We start from the raw sequence: 16,304 nt of genomic DNA, 5'->3' as shown, positions 1-16,304 counted from the left end.
TAAGCTCATACTTCTGCTCTGACACTCCACACAGTGCACCTGATAGAAACTTGGGATCTAATTAAAATGCGGGCAATGTCTTAGAGGATTTATGAGTTTACACCTGATGCCTCACCTGCTCAGCAGTGTGTAACAAATGTAGTCTGCCAATAAACAACATGATGTGCTGCTTATTGCTAAACTCAGGGTTGTGGTAAAGAGACGGGAGCGTGCATAGGGAATAAATCAATATGGGACATAATATACTTTTTATCACCCTAAATTTGAGAAACTAAAGCTTTGTCTCTTGAGCCTTTACACCGACGCTTGTGCACAGGTTTTAGCTAAGTTTATACATAAAGCAATTCTTATTCCTGAAATGAATCTAACTATAAATCGTGGGATCTTTCTTTGTTTGCATGTGTGTACGTCCATCGCATTACTCAATCTACTTCACACTGAACAAATGTATTGTTGGGAAACCCACAGGAGCGCAGTGTCCAATTTGGTGCAACTCAGATAAGGCTCTTTGAACAAAGTGGAAACAGGCTCTGTTTCAGGCATTCACTGCACCTTCTTTTGCCGCTGGATGCTGCACACAGACTGATATTGTCTCATTGATGCTACATAAACAAACTTTACAACCGAAAGCTTTCATTTCTCAGGAGTGAACAGAAGCACAGTTCTTTTTACCAATTTTTCGTGACTTGGATATGTTTTTTCTTCCATGAGGAAGATTGCATTTCCCTATTGTTCTATTTTGTGAGTCACATCTGAATCTGCAACGTAACCTCTGATATTTCTCTGTCGGTGAACAGGTTGCTGCCGTGTTTTCATCTAAAGTAGAAGTATAATTAAATCAAGCATTCAATCTGTTCTGAACAGGCATTTTTTCAACTGGCATTGCAGTAGTTTGAATAATTCAAAGCGGTTTGAAGAGCTAGAATCATGTGGTAATGCAAATGGAAACGCATTAGATGAGACATCTCATTATTTTGTGTTGCAGCTACACAGGAAGTTTTGTCTTCTGCCATCAGATTTATGGTCTGTATCAACTCTGAAGTCCCAGGGTCAACTCCCAGGCATGACACTGCATGACATGGACAGAAAGCCAGCGATGGCATTTGAGTCTGTTACATAATCTTATTGAGAATGTGTTCAGAAATATGTACATGGATTCATGAAACAGATTGGATGATCGTGGCCATGAATCCTATCAGGAGTCCTGGGCTTCGTATGAGGAATAAGTCTATAATGTAAGATCATCTGAATATCAGTCTATCTGCACTCTGCAGGACTTTCTTTGTGAGGCTTAAATTATTAGAACACAACTGCTAGAATTTGACAAGACTTGGTTTTGCTGTTGATGAAATGTGTTCTCGTTCCAAAATAGGAGTCATTTTTCAAATCTTTTCAACTGAAAATGACTGTATTTTACTTAACAACGATTATTCAACAAAGTGGATTGCCTTGTTTTATTGTATTGTGAGCAACTACCACTGCATACCAGCTAATGGCATGCATTTCATTTTTTATTTCATAATTTTTCCTTGTGTATTGTGATAAATATGTATTCTGAAAGTGACAACATAAAACTATTTCCTTTAATTTTGCATCGTATTGGTACTGTTAGCAGTATAAGGAACAAATTGAGCCCTAACTCAATTAACTATGTAAAATTTAAAAGGCGTAAACGTAATTCCCTCTTCTCCGCCAGCAGTGTTTCAAATGACTACAACCCCCCGACAGTGCGATGGCTTCATGCCTAAATTTCTTCCTGTTTGTTTTTATTTATTTATTCCTTGCATCGTTGATTTTGATTACCCTGACCTCCAGTACCTTCGTGCAATGCTTTTATGGTTTGCAGATGGTGTAACAGTCCAATTATGACAGATAATAACATTACATTACATGTCATTTAGCGGACTCTTTTATCCAAATAATAATCCGACGTACAATAAGTGCATTCAACCATAGGGTACAAACTCAGGAGAACAAGAAACAAGAAAGTGCAATTTCCTCAAATAAAAAAAAAAATTGAGATGAGTGACGTTACAAGTACAATTTAAGTGCTACAATTTGTTAGTCTTTAGTCGAGGTAGAGTCTGAAGAGGTGTGTCTTTAGTTTGTGGCGGAGGGTGTGAAGGCTCTCTGCGGTCCTGGTGTCTTCAGAGAGCTCGTTCCACCATTTCGGCGCAAGGATAGCAAAGAGTCGTGATCTAGTCGAGTGTTTTGCTCTCAGTGAGGGAGGAACGAGTAGTTTAGCAGATGCAGAGCGGAGAGTGCGAGTTGGGATGTAGGGTTTGACCATGTCCTGGATGTAAGCCGGACCTGATCCATTCACAGCATGGTACGTGAGCACCAATGTTTTGAGCTGGATGCGGGCAGCCACCTGTAGCCAGTGAAGAGAGCGGAGGAGTGGAGTAGTGTGGGAGAATTTCGGAAGGTTGAAGACCAGTCGAGCTGCTGCATTCTGAATGAGCTGCAGAGATCGAATGGCGGTGGCAGGGAGACCAGCCAGAAGGGAGTTGCAGTAGTCCAGGTGGGAGATGAGCCTGAGCCTGAATCAGTACCTGTGCTGCCTTCTGAGTGAGAAGGGGACGTATTCTCCTGATGTTGTAGAGCGTGTATCTACAGTATCGCAGTGATGTTGGGAGTCAGGGAGAGTTGGCTGTCGAGTGTGACGCCGAGGTTCTTAGCGGTCAAAGTGGGCGTTAGCACGGAGTTTCCAAAGTTGACTGTCAGGTCCTGGGTAAGCGAATCTTCTCCGGGAAAGAGAAGTAGTTCAGTCTTGTCGGGGTTGATTTTCAGATGGTGGGCGGACATCCACTGAGAGATGTCAGTTAGACAGGCAGAGATCCGAGCCGCCACCTGGGTGTCCGAGTGAGGGAAGGAGAGATTTAGTTGGCATAGCTGTGGTAAGAGAAGCCATGCGAGTGAATGACGGCGCCAAGAGAGTTGGTGTAAAGCGAGAACAGGAGGGGACCCAGCATGGAACCCTGAGGAACTCCAGTAGTAAGAGGACAAGGTTCCGACACAGATCCTCGCCAGGTTACCCGGTAGGTGCGGCCGTCGAGGTAGGACGAGAGAAGGGAGAGAGCAGAGCCTGTGAGCTTGAAACCTGACTGGTGGGGGTCAAGGAGGTTGTTACAGTGGAGATAAGAGGAGAGTTGATTAAAGATAGCACGTTCAAGGGTTTTGGACAAAAAGGGAAGAAGAGAGACCGGTCTGTAGTTGTTTTCTTCAGTAGGGTTGAGGGTAGGTTTCTTCAGGAGGGGGTTGACTCTTGCCTCCTTCAGAGAATTGGGAAAACAGACAGATAACAGAGCGTTGTTGATGAGACAGATGAGGAACGGAAGAAGGTCAGGTGCGATAGATTGTAGAAGATGTGATGGAATGGGGTCAAGAGGGCAGGTGGTCGGACGGGCAGAGGTTACTGGGGTAAGAATTTGGTTAGGAGAGAGGGTGGTGAAAGAGGAAAGTGAGGGCGAAAGAGGTGAGGTCGGTGGGACGCGAGAAGTAGGAAGTGGGTTTGAGAAGGAGGAGCGTATGTCAGCTATTTTCTTGGTGAAGTAGTTGACAAAGTCTCCCGGAAGAAGGGTGGAGGGGGGAGGAGGGGTAGGGGGTCGAGGAGGTTGGAGAAGATAGAAAAGAGTTTTTTGGGGTTAGAAAATGAAGATTCAATTCTGGATTGGTAGAAAGAGCTTTTGGCAGCAGAGATAGAAGCAGAAAAAGAGGAGAGGAGAGATAGAAATTCAAGCAGGTCATCAGGTCGTTTATATTTACGCCATCTCCTTCCCGACGCTCGCATGGTGGCTCTCATGGCACGCACCGGTTGAGACAGCCACGGAGCCGGAGGGGATTTGCCAGTCCGTCGTGTCGTAAGAGGGCAGAGAGAGTCTAGAGAGGAGGAAAGAGTTGAGAGGAGAGTCTCTGCAGCAGCGTTCGGATGCAAGAGTGAGAAGGAATCAGTTGAAGGGAGAGCTGATAGAACAGAGGATGCCAGCGAGGAGGGAGAGAGGGAGCGAATATTGCGACGAACAGGTACAGAGTCAGTCAATGAGGGAGATTTGTTAGTTATAGAGAGTGGAAGGGAGTAAGAGATGAAGAAGTGATCAGACACATGAAGTGGAGTTACAGAGAGGTTAGTGGTAGAGCAGTTTCTAGTAAAGATGTAGTCAAGGTGATTGCCGGCTTTGTGAGTAGGAGGAGAGGGACTGAGTGACAGAGCGAAAGAAGAAAGTAGGTGTAAGAGGTCAAATGACTTCTCTGTCTGGATGTTGAAGTCACCCAGGAGGATGAGCGGAGGTCCATTTTCAGGGAAATTAGACAGGAGAATGTCCAGTTCTTCCAAGAAATGACCTAAGGAGCCTGGCGGACGGTAGAGGACAACGATGGTTAATTGTACCGGGTGAGTGACTGTTACAGCATGGAATTCAAAGGACAATGGAGTGGATGGTGGTAGAGGGTAAAGAGAATAGCTCCATTTGGGTGAAAGGAGTAGACCTGTGCCACCACCCCTACCAGTGGGCCTGGGAGTGTGGTTGAAGGAGAAGGCGGAGGAGAGAGCGGCTGGGGTGGATGTGTTCTCAGGTGTGATCCAGGTCTCGGTGAGAGCGAGGAAGTCAAGTGACTGCTGGATAGCAAAGCCGGAGATGAAGTCTGCCTTGCGAGTCGCTGACTGGCAGTTCCAGAGACCTCCTGTGACGAGGTGCTGGACATGTGTGGAGCGGGTGGGATAGGTGAGAGAGGAGAGGTTACGATAGAGAGCAGATCTAGCCCGAGGCCTGTAGTATCTGCGTTCCGATACTACAGGCTGCGATGTTGTCATTCATATTGTTTTTCTAACATGTTGAATGTGTAAGTGGCCCCTGTCAGCATGATGGCCATTTTGCCCATTTGTGCTGTGCATATGAGGGGAGGACACATTTTTGTATTCCAAAGACAGAACTAATAAAAGTATTTATGGATACCATTGTTTCAGGGTCCGTAACATGCACTCAATAGCAATGTTTGGGCTATTAACTGGTAGTGGGGACAAATTTCTCTCACAACGCCTTGTTGCTCTTTTCCCAAATGATTTACTTATAAAAGCTCACAGCCTCCTATTCACATCACTGTGATGGCCACTTAACACTTCATGTCTGAATAAGTTGTGACATTCCCCAATTAAAATCCTTCAGACGCAACTCAAGTCTGCATTGAATGCCAGTCAGCAGCAGCAGCAGCACAAATGCAGTTAAATGTACCTTGCTGCTCTGGCTCACTGTGGAATGCATCACCTAATTATCAACACGAAAATAATCCTATTCATATATCATGAAACACTACCATTTGGATCATTTTAATTTGTTGGAGATTCCTCTCATGGCAGATTGGTTTATTGAAGTTCTTATTTGAGTTAAGGAGCGATACCACCATCAGACCAATACATAAAATGTGAAAAATGGGAGGTTTTAGGGAAAGTAGTGCTTGGGTGAGGCCTAAATGCTAAAATAGTTTTGTTTTTATTTCAACACTGAAAATGCTCAACAAAAGCAAACAAAGATTATTTCCCCAAACTTTCACTAAACTCCACTCTTTAAACAATGATGATGCCTCTTGAAAACACACTTGGTCTATAGCAATCAGTTGGGATGGACAATATCAAAATCCTCCCACATCCATGTTCCTTTAGGTTGAATTTACACGTCCCGACAACTGCACGTTTTTTTCAGTTGCACATTTTGAAAAACATTCATGCTTCACATTTTAGTTTCATGAAATGTCATTGCACCTCACCCTGCAAAATGTTGATTTCCATCCACAGCCCTCCTTGGCGAGAGCTAATGCTTCAATTCTTAAGTTAACATTTACAGTCAAGATTTGACAGCAACTGTGACTCAGTGGCAGAGCAGAGTTGTCCTTCAGTTAGAGATCGCCCATTGCCGATGTGTCCTTGTCCTTGGACACTTAACCCCAATCTGCTCTGTGACTACGCTGTGTGGATGTCAGTTAGTCCTGACGGGCCGGTGGCACCTCACGTGACAGCTCCTTGTTAACACTATATGAATTGGGAATTATGTTTTGTAGTGTGGTTGAAAGGGGGAATGGTTAGAAAGCACAAAACAAGTTCAGTCCATTTGCCACTGCCATGACCTTTAATCTAATTCATCAAATCCTGTAAATCTACAGTACAGTTGGTGTAGTGGAGGGAATTAGCCTAGTTTAGCAAAGTGGTCCTTGGCTTAAAATATACCATCGTATATTTGTGAAAATCTTACTACGTCAATCATTGAAATGAGCAACAGCGTTTACCTACTGAGAGAGGGCGCCATCAAGCCACTAATAGTGTAACACATGGATTTACACAGTGTACCAACCTTTACTCCTCAAACTCAGTTCATCTGGGCATTTTGTAATACATTTTTCATTGTAAAAATGAAAATGAGGAGAATAGAAGCTTCATTAATAAAATATAATACATAACACAATAAGAATCATTACAGATGAGTTGTTTGGATTGAAAATAAACCTGTTCATATCTTAGAGGTGTTCTCCATCAAATGCTGCTCCCAATTGAAGTAGTAATGATCATATTCTAATTTGCAGTGCAATGTTTTTTGATTCAACAATATTACAGAAAAACGGTTTGGTGCAAATTGGCGTGAAGCGGCCAGCCAGCTGCGCGTTAGGGTTCATATGTGTGATGTATGAGTAATGGAGAGAGAGCGAGAGATACTGGGGGAGCCTGCAGGAGGCTGAGCTCAGTGAATTATGCATCACAGTGCAGGGGATATAGATCATTCACGCAAGGTCCCTCAAAACAGTTACTTAACAATGCTGATCCCCAAAACCAGCAACCGATGCAGTGGGCTCTGGTTTCACCCAGGTAGTTTTATAATATATATGTTTCCTATTCGTTTCAAGTGTGTTTTGTAGAAAAACTTTAAGTCTTGGAGTGACGGTACATCATGATTTGTCAAAGTAGCTTTGTAGCGATGGCAGCAGTCTGGATGGCATTTTTAGGTTGTTCACCACTGTTGTAAAGCCATAAAATGTTGTTATTCATGGTTTATGAATTCTTACTTGATCTTGACTTACTTCTCCTCTAGAGCGAGAAATTGGAAATGTATTTAGTACTTTTAGTAGGTTTTTATTCTTGCTTTGAAAGGGCCAAAAATGTGCCATGTTTGAATTGTTTCTTGGACTTGGACAGAAAGTGGACGTATCAGCATCACGGTTCTGGGACTGCTGTGTTCGAGCCTCTGACCACTCAGTGCTGACTCAGTGTTACAGCTATACAAATATTTCATTAAACATCCTGTGTGTTATGGTGCAAATTAAAGCAGACGTTTAACCAGATAAGGTTGAAGCAGCTTCTCACTAAATTATTGAAATACTCTCTGGTTGATTAAGTCGATATGTTTTATTTCAATTAAGCATTCAGCAAATAAAATGAGTTGGTCAAATGAACATCAGCTGCCTTTGTAGCACAAAGACTATCCTCTCAGAAAAGCAACATGATGGTGTGATGACAAATATTTTGGTACAACCATAAATTGGTTCACAAATGTGCATAGTCAAATACAAGGGTGCACTTCTATACACACTATGTATAATACGATTAACGCTGGTAAAGGAAAATCAGCAGGCTTATCGTTTTACTGACGTAGAATCCACTATCACGCTACATTACTGTGCTATTGGTTATCTGGGTGGTTACTCCAAGAATTTAAAATCCAATTTAGAAAAGTATTTACTAGCAGTTGGCTTGAGAGCATTAGTTGGCTGCCGGCACTGGATATGCAATAGTACGCAGGTTAAAAACCCCTGCTTATGAAGCAGGGTAGTGCTAATTAAGAAGTTTCTCTGCTGTTGTGAACGGTGATGCGGTGGATCTGCATTATCTGCATAGTTTTCCCTGTTGCCTTGTTACCTTAAATGTCCTTGTTCGTGGGCGTTGCCCTTCACCGATGTTGTTGAACCAGAGCTCAATGTCTGCCAAAGAGGAAACATTATGATCCATCAAAACGAATTCAAAGTTGTGCCTTCTTGACTCATACTGCATGTTTTAAGTAATAACCTGCCAATTTCCCTGTCCACACACACACACACACACACACACACACACACACACACACACACACACACACAGCAGTTTAGCATTTATTAGGTTCCATTTTCACTGCCACGGTTTCCAGGAGTCCACATTCCATAAGTACATTGCTGCACAAATCAGAATGATGTTGTGATCCATCTCAGAGGAGATAATCTAAAGACGTGTGGAAGCAGTTTGAAAACCATTAAATGATAAAGGTATCAGGGAAAGCAAGATTTGATGATTATCCCAGTTTGCCTCTTGCAAGTGCTGAGAGGAAACACAAAGTCCTCTGACTTTTAGCAGCCTTTTGCCAAACAGAGAAACTTTACCACTGTGTAAGGCTCTACTCTGGTTAACTTTTCAAAGGGAAAAAGTTTGTTGTGTGGTTGTTGAGTCTTCAAAATTCAGTGGAAGTTCAGATGATTTAGCTGGAAGCTCTAATCAATTATTTACATGTTGTATCCTCCCAGCAGTCCTGTCACCCTAGCAAGAACGCGTATATTCACAAGTGGTCCAGGTTTCCTCGGGTCAGATACAGAGAATTAGGACCTCACGGTACCGCGAACTGGCATGTCAACGTGGGAGTTATTACCTCATTTAGCAGAGTAAAACCCCTGCACATACAATAGAGGCTTCAGTGTCATGGCTCTCTGGGCTTGGTCCAAAGGCTTCGTGGACCTTCACGTCATGGAGACTGGCATTGGGTGAGACAGGGTACACCCTGGATTGGTCGCCAGTCATTCGCAGGGCTGACGGAGAGACAAATGACCATTCACACACACAGACATGCACTGTGGCAGGAAGCTGGAGTAACCGGAGAGAACCCAACACACAGAAAGCCTGCTGGTTGGAGTCAAACCCAGGACAATCTCGCTGAGAGGCAACAATGCTAAACACCACACCACATGCCACCCTTGTGTAAGGGTCAAATAGGCCAAAAATAAAATACTATATTATTATACATATTATATTTACATAAATTTGCGTAAATGTGGATTTATGTAGTAAGAAAGAAATTGTCTCTCAATAATCATCTTGCAAAGCCCCTTACTTTCCTTCAGACCCTTTGAAGGGAACAAGCTTCTCTAGTGGGTGAGGAAGCTACTGGGCTGACCTACCTAACCGTAGAACCTTACAGAACCGCCTCATCCATTTAGTACATTTAGTCTCTTCACTTTTCACGACTTCTGATCTCCTTAGAACAATGTGCTAACCAAAGTGAACACTTCCTCAATTCTGATCCGTGATTTCCATCTCAGATCTTGTGGTGAGCTGTAACATTGGCTGTTGAACAGGATGCATATTTTCTAAAAAAAATGCCACAACAATAGAATTAAATACACATTTCCTTCTAACTTCTCCAGACAGCTTGCAGAACCAGCTTTGCCTGTCGTTTGTCTCACGGTTTAGCCACTAGCATTTAAAAGTATAAAAGCCAGAGGAACCAGGGGGGATGCAGGACAGCAGCAGCACACAGAGGTACACTGCCAAAAGACGTGCAAACGCAGAGACAACATGAAAGGTGTTGTCGCCTTCTTGCTTGGGATTGGTTACCTGGCTATCACCGATGCTGGTAAGTACATTTTATAACAAGAATAAATCAGATCTGATTTGGTTTTCTTTTAACTGATCTTTGTTTTCCCCTCCTGATCATTTTGCTTCTGCAGCCTGGACCTGCGCCGAGGCTCCGCGGCTGTATAGTGTTCGCCAGGTTGATGCCGGCCTAGGGAAAGTGGTCGTAAGAGACGCACACTCTAATGCGTATTTCCTGACTGGATTGAATTGGAACAGGCTGAGCACGATCAGTATAAAGCACGTCACAGTGGGACCTGCAGGACTCTGGGGAGTTGGCATCAATAACGTAGTCTACAAATACGTAGCAGGCACCTTTAAACCATCCACTGGTAACTACTACTACTTACCAACCATTATTAACAGTTAAATGTACTGTGTAACATTGTGCACTACACTACAGCTCTTCGTGTTCCCAATCAACGTTTTTGCACATTTACAGTACTTTACAGCACTCACATGGAACTGCTGAAATGTACTGTGTGTCTCCAAGTCTGTCTATGCTTCAAGTGGACGCGGGAAATGATCAGGTAGTGGGAGTTTCTCCCTCCTCCATCGCTTACTGCCTGAACAGCAGGATCACTTTGTCCTACAGAGGAGTGGGCTCCCTGTCCTGGAGATCCCTGTCCAGGAGGTTGAAGTACAGCAGCTGCGGCCCACTAGGATGCTGGGGAGTCGACACGAACGACTGGATCTTCTTCGCACAGGTCAGCAGCGCTACAGAAATCTCTCTGTGTTGTTGGCGGTACTGTTAGAACAGGTGAAGCATACACCTCCATCGATGGTGACATAGAGTCTGTGTTTGCTTGTAATCACAGAACATGAAGCCCAGCACCTGCAGCACATCCGGCTGGAGAATGCTGCCCGGGAGGCTAACAATGATTGAAGTGGGGACTGACGGGAGGGTTTTTGGAGTTACCAAACAAGGAGATGTCTTTGAAAGGTAAGCAAGTCCACAAAAAAGTGTTGACATCTTGCATTTATGCGCAGTAAAAGGATTTTAAAATGATATAATGAATGAAGTTTGATAAGGTGTGCATGTAAAAGTATGGCTTCTAATTACAGCACCTATTCAGTGTTTATTTATTAAGATATATGTGTAAATATCACAAATGGGAAGCAAATTGTCATTTGTGTTCATATCAGTCTGCTGATGAAAACGTTTGAATATTATTAATATCCCTTTCTTTATTTTTTCATATTCCTCTAACTTTTTGTTACTAGAACTGGCATTTCCACAGCTCGCCCATTTGGATTAAACTGGGTCCACATCCCAATGTGCATGGCAATGCGCCACGTGAGCTACGACCTGGGCAAACTTTGGGTTGTTAGCAAGTCCGGTTTGATCATGCACTGCTCATCATAATGCTGCGTGTGAGGCAGACACCTGATGTGCACCAACCTGCAACGTAGTGGTGAGGATCTCCTTCAACTGCATTTCAATGCTTTGAAGTATTATCCTTTCTTCAGGAGACTCTGTACTGTACAGAAAAAGGAATGAGCAGAGTTTATATTTCTTTCTAAAAGTTAAAGCTGTCAATCTCTGTCATCTCTGTCACGTCGGTGTTATTACGCTACTTCTTATTTTGGCAACAGTGAATATAAAGGCTGCAATAAATAATTGATTCTTTTAGACTTTGACTTTGACTTTGAGACTTTTGTAAAAAATGAATAACATAAAGAAGAATGAATTCTCTTAATTAAAATGTATTGTAACAAATGAACGGTGTAAGAACATAATACACCTTTTTAAGATTATCAATCATGTATCACCTCCTCTTCCAAGTTGTCATATTTTCTATTTTCTTCTTTTTAATAAATCATCAGTTAAGCAATTTTGTCCCACTGTGGTTTCATCGCCTGGTCAGTGTCTTTCTGGAAAGAGCTTGGTTTATTTCAGTATGTGCTTCCCCAATAAATCTCGTGAATTGAAGGATCTGAATCTCCAGTGTGTTCTGTGGGTGCGTGGGTCGCTGAAAGTTCCCGGTCTGTGGGGGTGTGTGGTGCCCCACCGCTAGATAGAAGTTAGAGAATACTTATGAAGTAGTTAAAACTGCAAAGAATGAATTCCCAACATTGTGAAAAAAGACAAATTCCACTAATTCTAAACATGTAAGTGTGAACGTTCTATAAGTGGAAAGAACTTTTATACTGCTTAAACCTTTGCGTGTTGAGAGTCATCTATGTGTGAATGGATCATTGGATACTGAACACCACGCCCAAACAATGACAGTAGGCTGTGAAGGGAATCTAGTCGGCAGGAAGCCGCTTTGTGGTCGTTTTAGAAGAAGATCGCAGCACCATGTTCCACCACTGTAACACCGCTAAAGCAGTCTTCATTTTTGTCCTGTAACGTTATTTCACTTTTATTGTCTGTGTTGTTAACTGGCTGTGAAAGGCTATGAGCTTACCTTCTAATGCTTTACACAGCACTGTGCCAAATCCTTAATATGATTCACTGCCTAGAGCTGGAAAACACGTCTGTATTTACCTAAAATGAATGTTGTAAATGATAAGTGATGCATTAATTCTGATCACTTCTGGTGTTAATGGCTGAGGTGATTAATACTAGTGAGCAGCCTCCTGCAGTACATTTTGTGGTTATTGGGGAATATTCGGGTGGTGGTTGTTGGTAGTAATTTCATAGTGGTTTGTTGGTGGAATGGTAGAAAAGCACAAATCCTTGTTTCAACTGGAGTCACACTAAGGGACACGATGTGGTAGTGTGGGGGGACACATTTGTAAGAATAGAACACGTTTTGAAAGTAATGAGGAAAGATTCCTTTATTTTAGCAAAGGAATGTTTGCCGGGAACCGTAAGGTTGGCGGTTGGAAGCCTGAACCATGTCACATATCGAAGTGTCCCTGAGCAAGACACCCAACCTCTAACTGCTCCTTACAGCTGCACACTACTCCCACTGTGTGGGATGGGTTGAATATGTAAAACAGTTAAAAATACAATGTAAGTCACTTTGGCTAAAAGCGTCAGCTAAATAACCTGTAATGTAATGTGGGCATGAAGAAATCCTTGGGTTTACATAATGAGCAGTTGTGATACAAGATTGCTTTGTACCCAATCAATATCTCTTATTTTATTTCTTTAACATCTCCAAATATGACCAAGCACTTCCTTCGAATGAAATCACATAATGTACCAATGGCTGTTCTAATGCTGGTACACTATCTGCAGGAAAGGATCAAGAATGCAGGAGAAACCCGAGAGCCTTTGGCTCAGCACCAAACAGAACGGTAACTGAACTGAACAATACCAGGAAACATGAACGACTCTACCATCACAAGATGGCATTCTGACTAAAAAAGCTTAAGAGACAGATATTTCCTCCAGCAGTTGGTGGAGAACCAACTCAGACCTGAAAGAGAGCAAATATTGGACATAGAGGTGAACACGAACCCAACTCCAAATGATAATGTTTCTTCGCAACAGCTGGTTGTGTAAAATAGCACCTGTTTGTTTACTAGATGACTGTATCATCCTATTAGATAGGGATCAATACCCCCCTCACTAAATCAAACCTGTAACATAATTAATAACATTTGCTATAGCATAAAATCACAAAGGGTTTTCATTAGGCTTGTTTTAGAATAGATTACCTGCTTATTTCAGATAAAGCAGCATCTTTATTCATATATTGTAGGATTTGCTTGATTTATATCAGACAAAGCCTAATTGACTTTGACCTTGCAAACCCCAGCATACACCTATAGATGGCAATGCAATGAAGCCATCTTATCAGACTCAGAATTCTGTGATTACATCAGGAAAGAGCTTTCTGTGTTCTTAGAAATGAACAACAATGGTCCTGTAAATCCCTCCATACTTTGGGAAACTACTGAGGTATATTTAAAAGGGCTAATCTATACATTGTATAGCAAAAAAAGAAGTAAAAAATCGACATGATAAATAATCTCTATGAAGGTGGTACCATGAAATTCAGGAAGACTACTGGCAACGTATGCACATTTTTCAGATTCTTACAAAACTGCAGTTTTTAAACTCTCTTATATGAGGAAGGTCCTTGACCAGAGCAGATCGAGACAATCATTTACCAGGACGGCTGAAGAGGAAAAAAAATAACCCATATTTACCCGTAACTATTCTCCTTAATTGGTATCACCCACAGCAGCAGGTAACCATGGGAACAATAAATACCATCAGAAGACAATCATGTTAAATAGTAAAGACAATACACACATGGCTACCCCAGCTTGCAGCAGCGACTGCTCTGGCTTATGTTTAAACCCTTTTAAGACCTAGCCTTGGTGTAAGTAACATGTAAGGCATATAAGGTTTTCTGGAAATTCATTGATTTGGGGTTGAAACGAGTAACCAATAATCCATAATCCAGGAAGCTATTACAGTTTTTGCCCGTTGCTTGAACACTATGGACACAGGCTTAAACAAAAGTAACATAACTTGACGTTGTTGTAACTATACTTTAAACAAAGTGTAACCATACCTTAAACAAAAGCGCTGCTTTGCACTTTAGTTGCAATTCTGTAACAGACTTACTCCTTTTTGCAACACACTTGCTCCTAGACACTACAAACTATTTCATATATAAGACACTTAGTTCAAAAATGTAATCTCAGGGTACCATTGGGAAAACACATCTATTCTTTGATGAATAAATTGTGTATTTCTGTGTTTACAGTAGTGTATTGTTTGTTTTATTTTTGATTGAACTGAATTTACTGTACTGTAAAATATACTAATGTAATGATTTTGAATTCAGTATTTAATTTTTTGGTTGTTGTGCAAACATGCCCTCTGTGGAATTGAATAAAAACATTGAAAACAAAAGACTGCAGTTTTTTATATAAAGTAGACTAGTGTGTTGCTGCTGATCTGAAAGTGTATTCATATGATGCATGTATGTGTCATTTTGTCATCAGAGTTACATTTTGACAAAGGAATATTTCCCAGTGTTGTGTCATGTTTACTTGTGTTTAGAGTTTTGCCACAATGAGCAAAATTTTGTAAAATGTGTTCAAGCCACGAGCAAAAACTGTAAGCTCATTCCTCTACAAAACATCCCAGGTGCTGCTACGGGAACCCTTAGGCTGCTATGTTACTGTGCACGTTTTACAACATTGGCTTGACAAAACCAAACCATCCGTATCAAGTTGGCTTTATAATATTTTACAACTCATCCCATTGGAAAGGATTACATATGTTCTCCAAGGAAACAAAATATGTTTCTTTGTCTTGAACAGGTCATTTTAGCTGACGCTTTCATCCAAAGCGACTTACATTGCATTGCATTTTTAACCCATGGCTTTTTGCATTTTTTGCATTATATGGCTGGCGCTTGTGTGCCGTTCTTTCTGAGGAAGGCATGTACCATGCAGCCTGTGTAAAACAAAAATGAAATGATTGAAAGACAGAAAACTTTGTCCACCCTTTTCAACTTCTGGGAAGGAAAGACCATATTTATGAATATAGACAGAAGAATAGATAAGTAAGAACAACCGAAAACCTATCTGAATAATTTGTAATTGGACTGTACTTGAATGTTATCAATTTCTAGTCTTCTGGGGTCCGTTTCAAGAAGCAGGTTTAGTGGAAACTCAGAGTTTATTAACCCTGAGATGAGGGAAAATCTGACTTTTCTGTTTTAGAAAGTTTCCACATATGAACAAAGTAAGATCTCTGTTATGTTAAAGACTAGTGTTTTCTCGAACATGGCACGTCCTTTTCTGGACGATCCTGTTGATGAAGAAGCGCTATTACTTACTTACTTACGCACGCACGCACGGTGTTAAACACGTCGGGAGAGAATATTGAGGCCCCAATTAGATATATTGTCATTTCCAGATAACTACTTGAACGGTATCGTTTTTCTTCACAGTCCAAAAATGTGCATAACCTCACTCGTCTTCAAATAACTAACTCACTCATCGTGGACATGTTGTCACATCCAAGCACATTCTTTGTGTAGTATTACTTTTTTTGCAAACGGCAGTTTCCTTTACAACATTAGAATATTAGTAAGTATGCAGAGCTGCGAGAAACGTGTGCGTCGCTCTGAAACGTCTTTTAAACGTTTTTGTTCCCTGGACACAAACCAGTGAGAGCCATTACAGAGGAGTTCCACAGAATGGCAAATGAATATAATATATTATAGGTCCAATACCATTGTACCAGTTTTTACCAGCGATATTATTCTTGTGATTAAATGAGCATGGATGTGTATTTCAAGCCTGTACAATGCACTACACGTGCATTCTAACGAACAGTGTAAAAACTGGGAATTAGTAAAACGTATGGATTATGATTAGTGTGTAAATGAAATATTAACTGACACTATATTGGAACTTACAGCAATTCTCTGCCACAACGTTTCTCTTTGTCTTTTGGTGCTGTAGCGTTTTTTTGTCTAATCACGGGTTCATACTCGCCATACGCTTGCATTAATATTTCCACCTCAATAGGGATAAATGAATTGTTCGTTGCGGTTGCCATGGTAAATTGTAGTATCATGGCTCCATTCATCCTGCCTTCATATTGTGGTGGTGCACGCACTACTCCAAGTTGATTGAACCAACTCTGAACAGCTGTTCTGAAACCAAAAGCTCAGAGTTTCCCATCTCAGGGTAAATTAACTCAGAGTTTAGGGTTCGACACAGAATTTGTTAAACCTCCTACTTG

The 16,304-nt window shown here is 41.6% G+C and overlaps 1 protein-coding gene across 1 annotated transcript; it reads left to right on the top strand.

Annotated features, from left to right (window-relative positions):
- The first annotated feature begins 9,222 nt into the window (after positions 1 to 9,222).
- Positions 9,223 to 11,469, top strand: LOC120817095 (fish-egg lectin-like). The gene is made up of 5 exons (XM_078101065.1): positions 9,223 to 9,635; positions 9,730 to 9,968; positions 10,129 to 10,341; positions 10,453 to 10,577; positions 10,859 to 11,469. Exons 1-5 carry the CDS (start codon positions 9,578 to 9,580, stop codon positions 10,998 to 11,000), a joined length of 777 nt encoding a protein of 258 aa, XP_077957191.1. The 5' UTR covers positions 9,223 to 9,577; the 3' UTR covers positions 11,001 to 11,469.
- The last annotated feature ends 4,835 nt before the right edge of the window (positions 11,470 to 16,304 follow it).

The sequence above is a fragment of the Gasterosteus aculeatus genome, chromosome 4 (assembly GCF_964276395.1).
Source record: "Gasterosteus aculeatus chromosome 4, fGasAcu3.hap1.1, whole genome shotgun sequence".
NCBI classification, from domain to species: Eukaryota; Metazoa; Chordata; class Actinopteri; order Perciformes; family Gasterosteidae; genus Gasterosteus; species Gasterosteus aculeatus.
The sequence above is the reverse complement of the archived record's forward strand: the minus strand, read 5'-3'. Positions and strand labels throughout refer to the sequence as shown.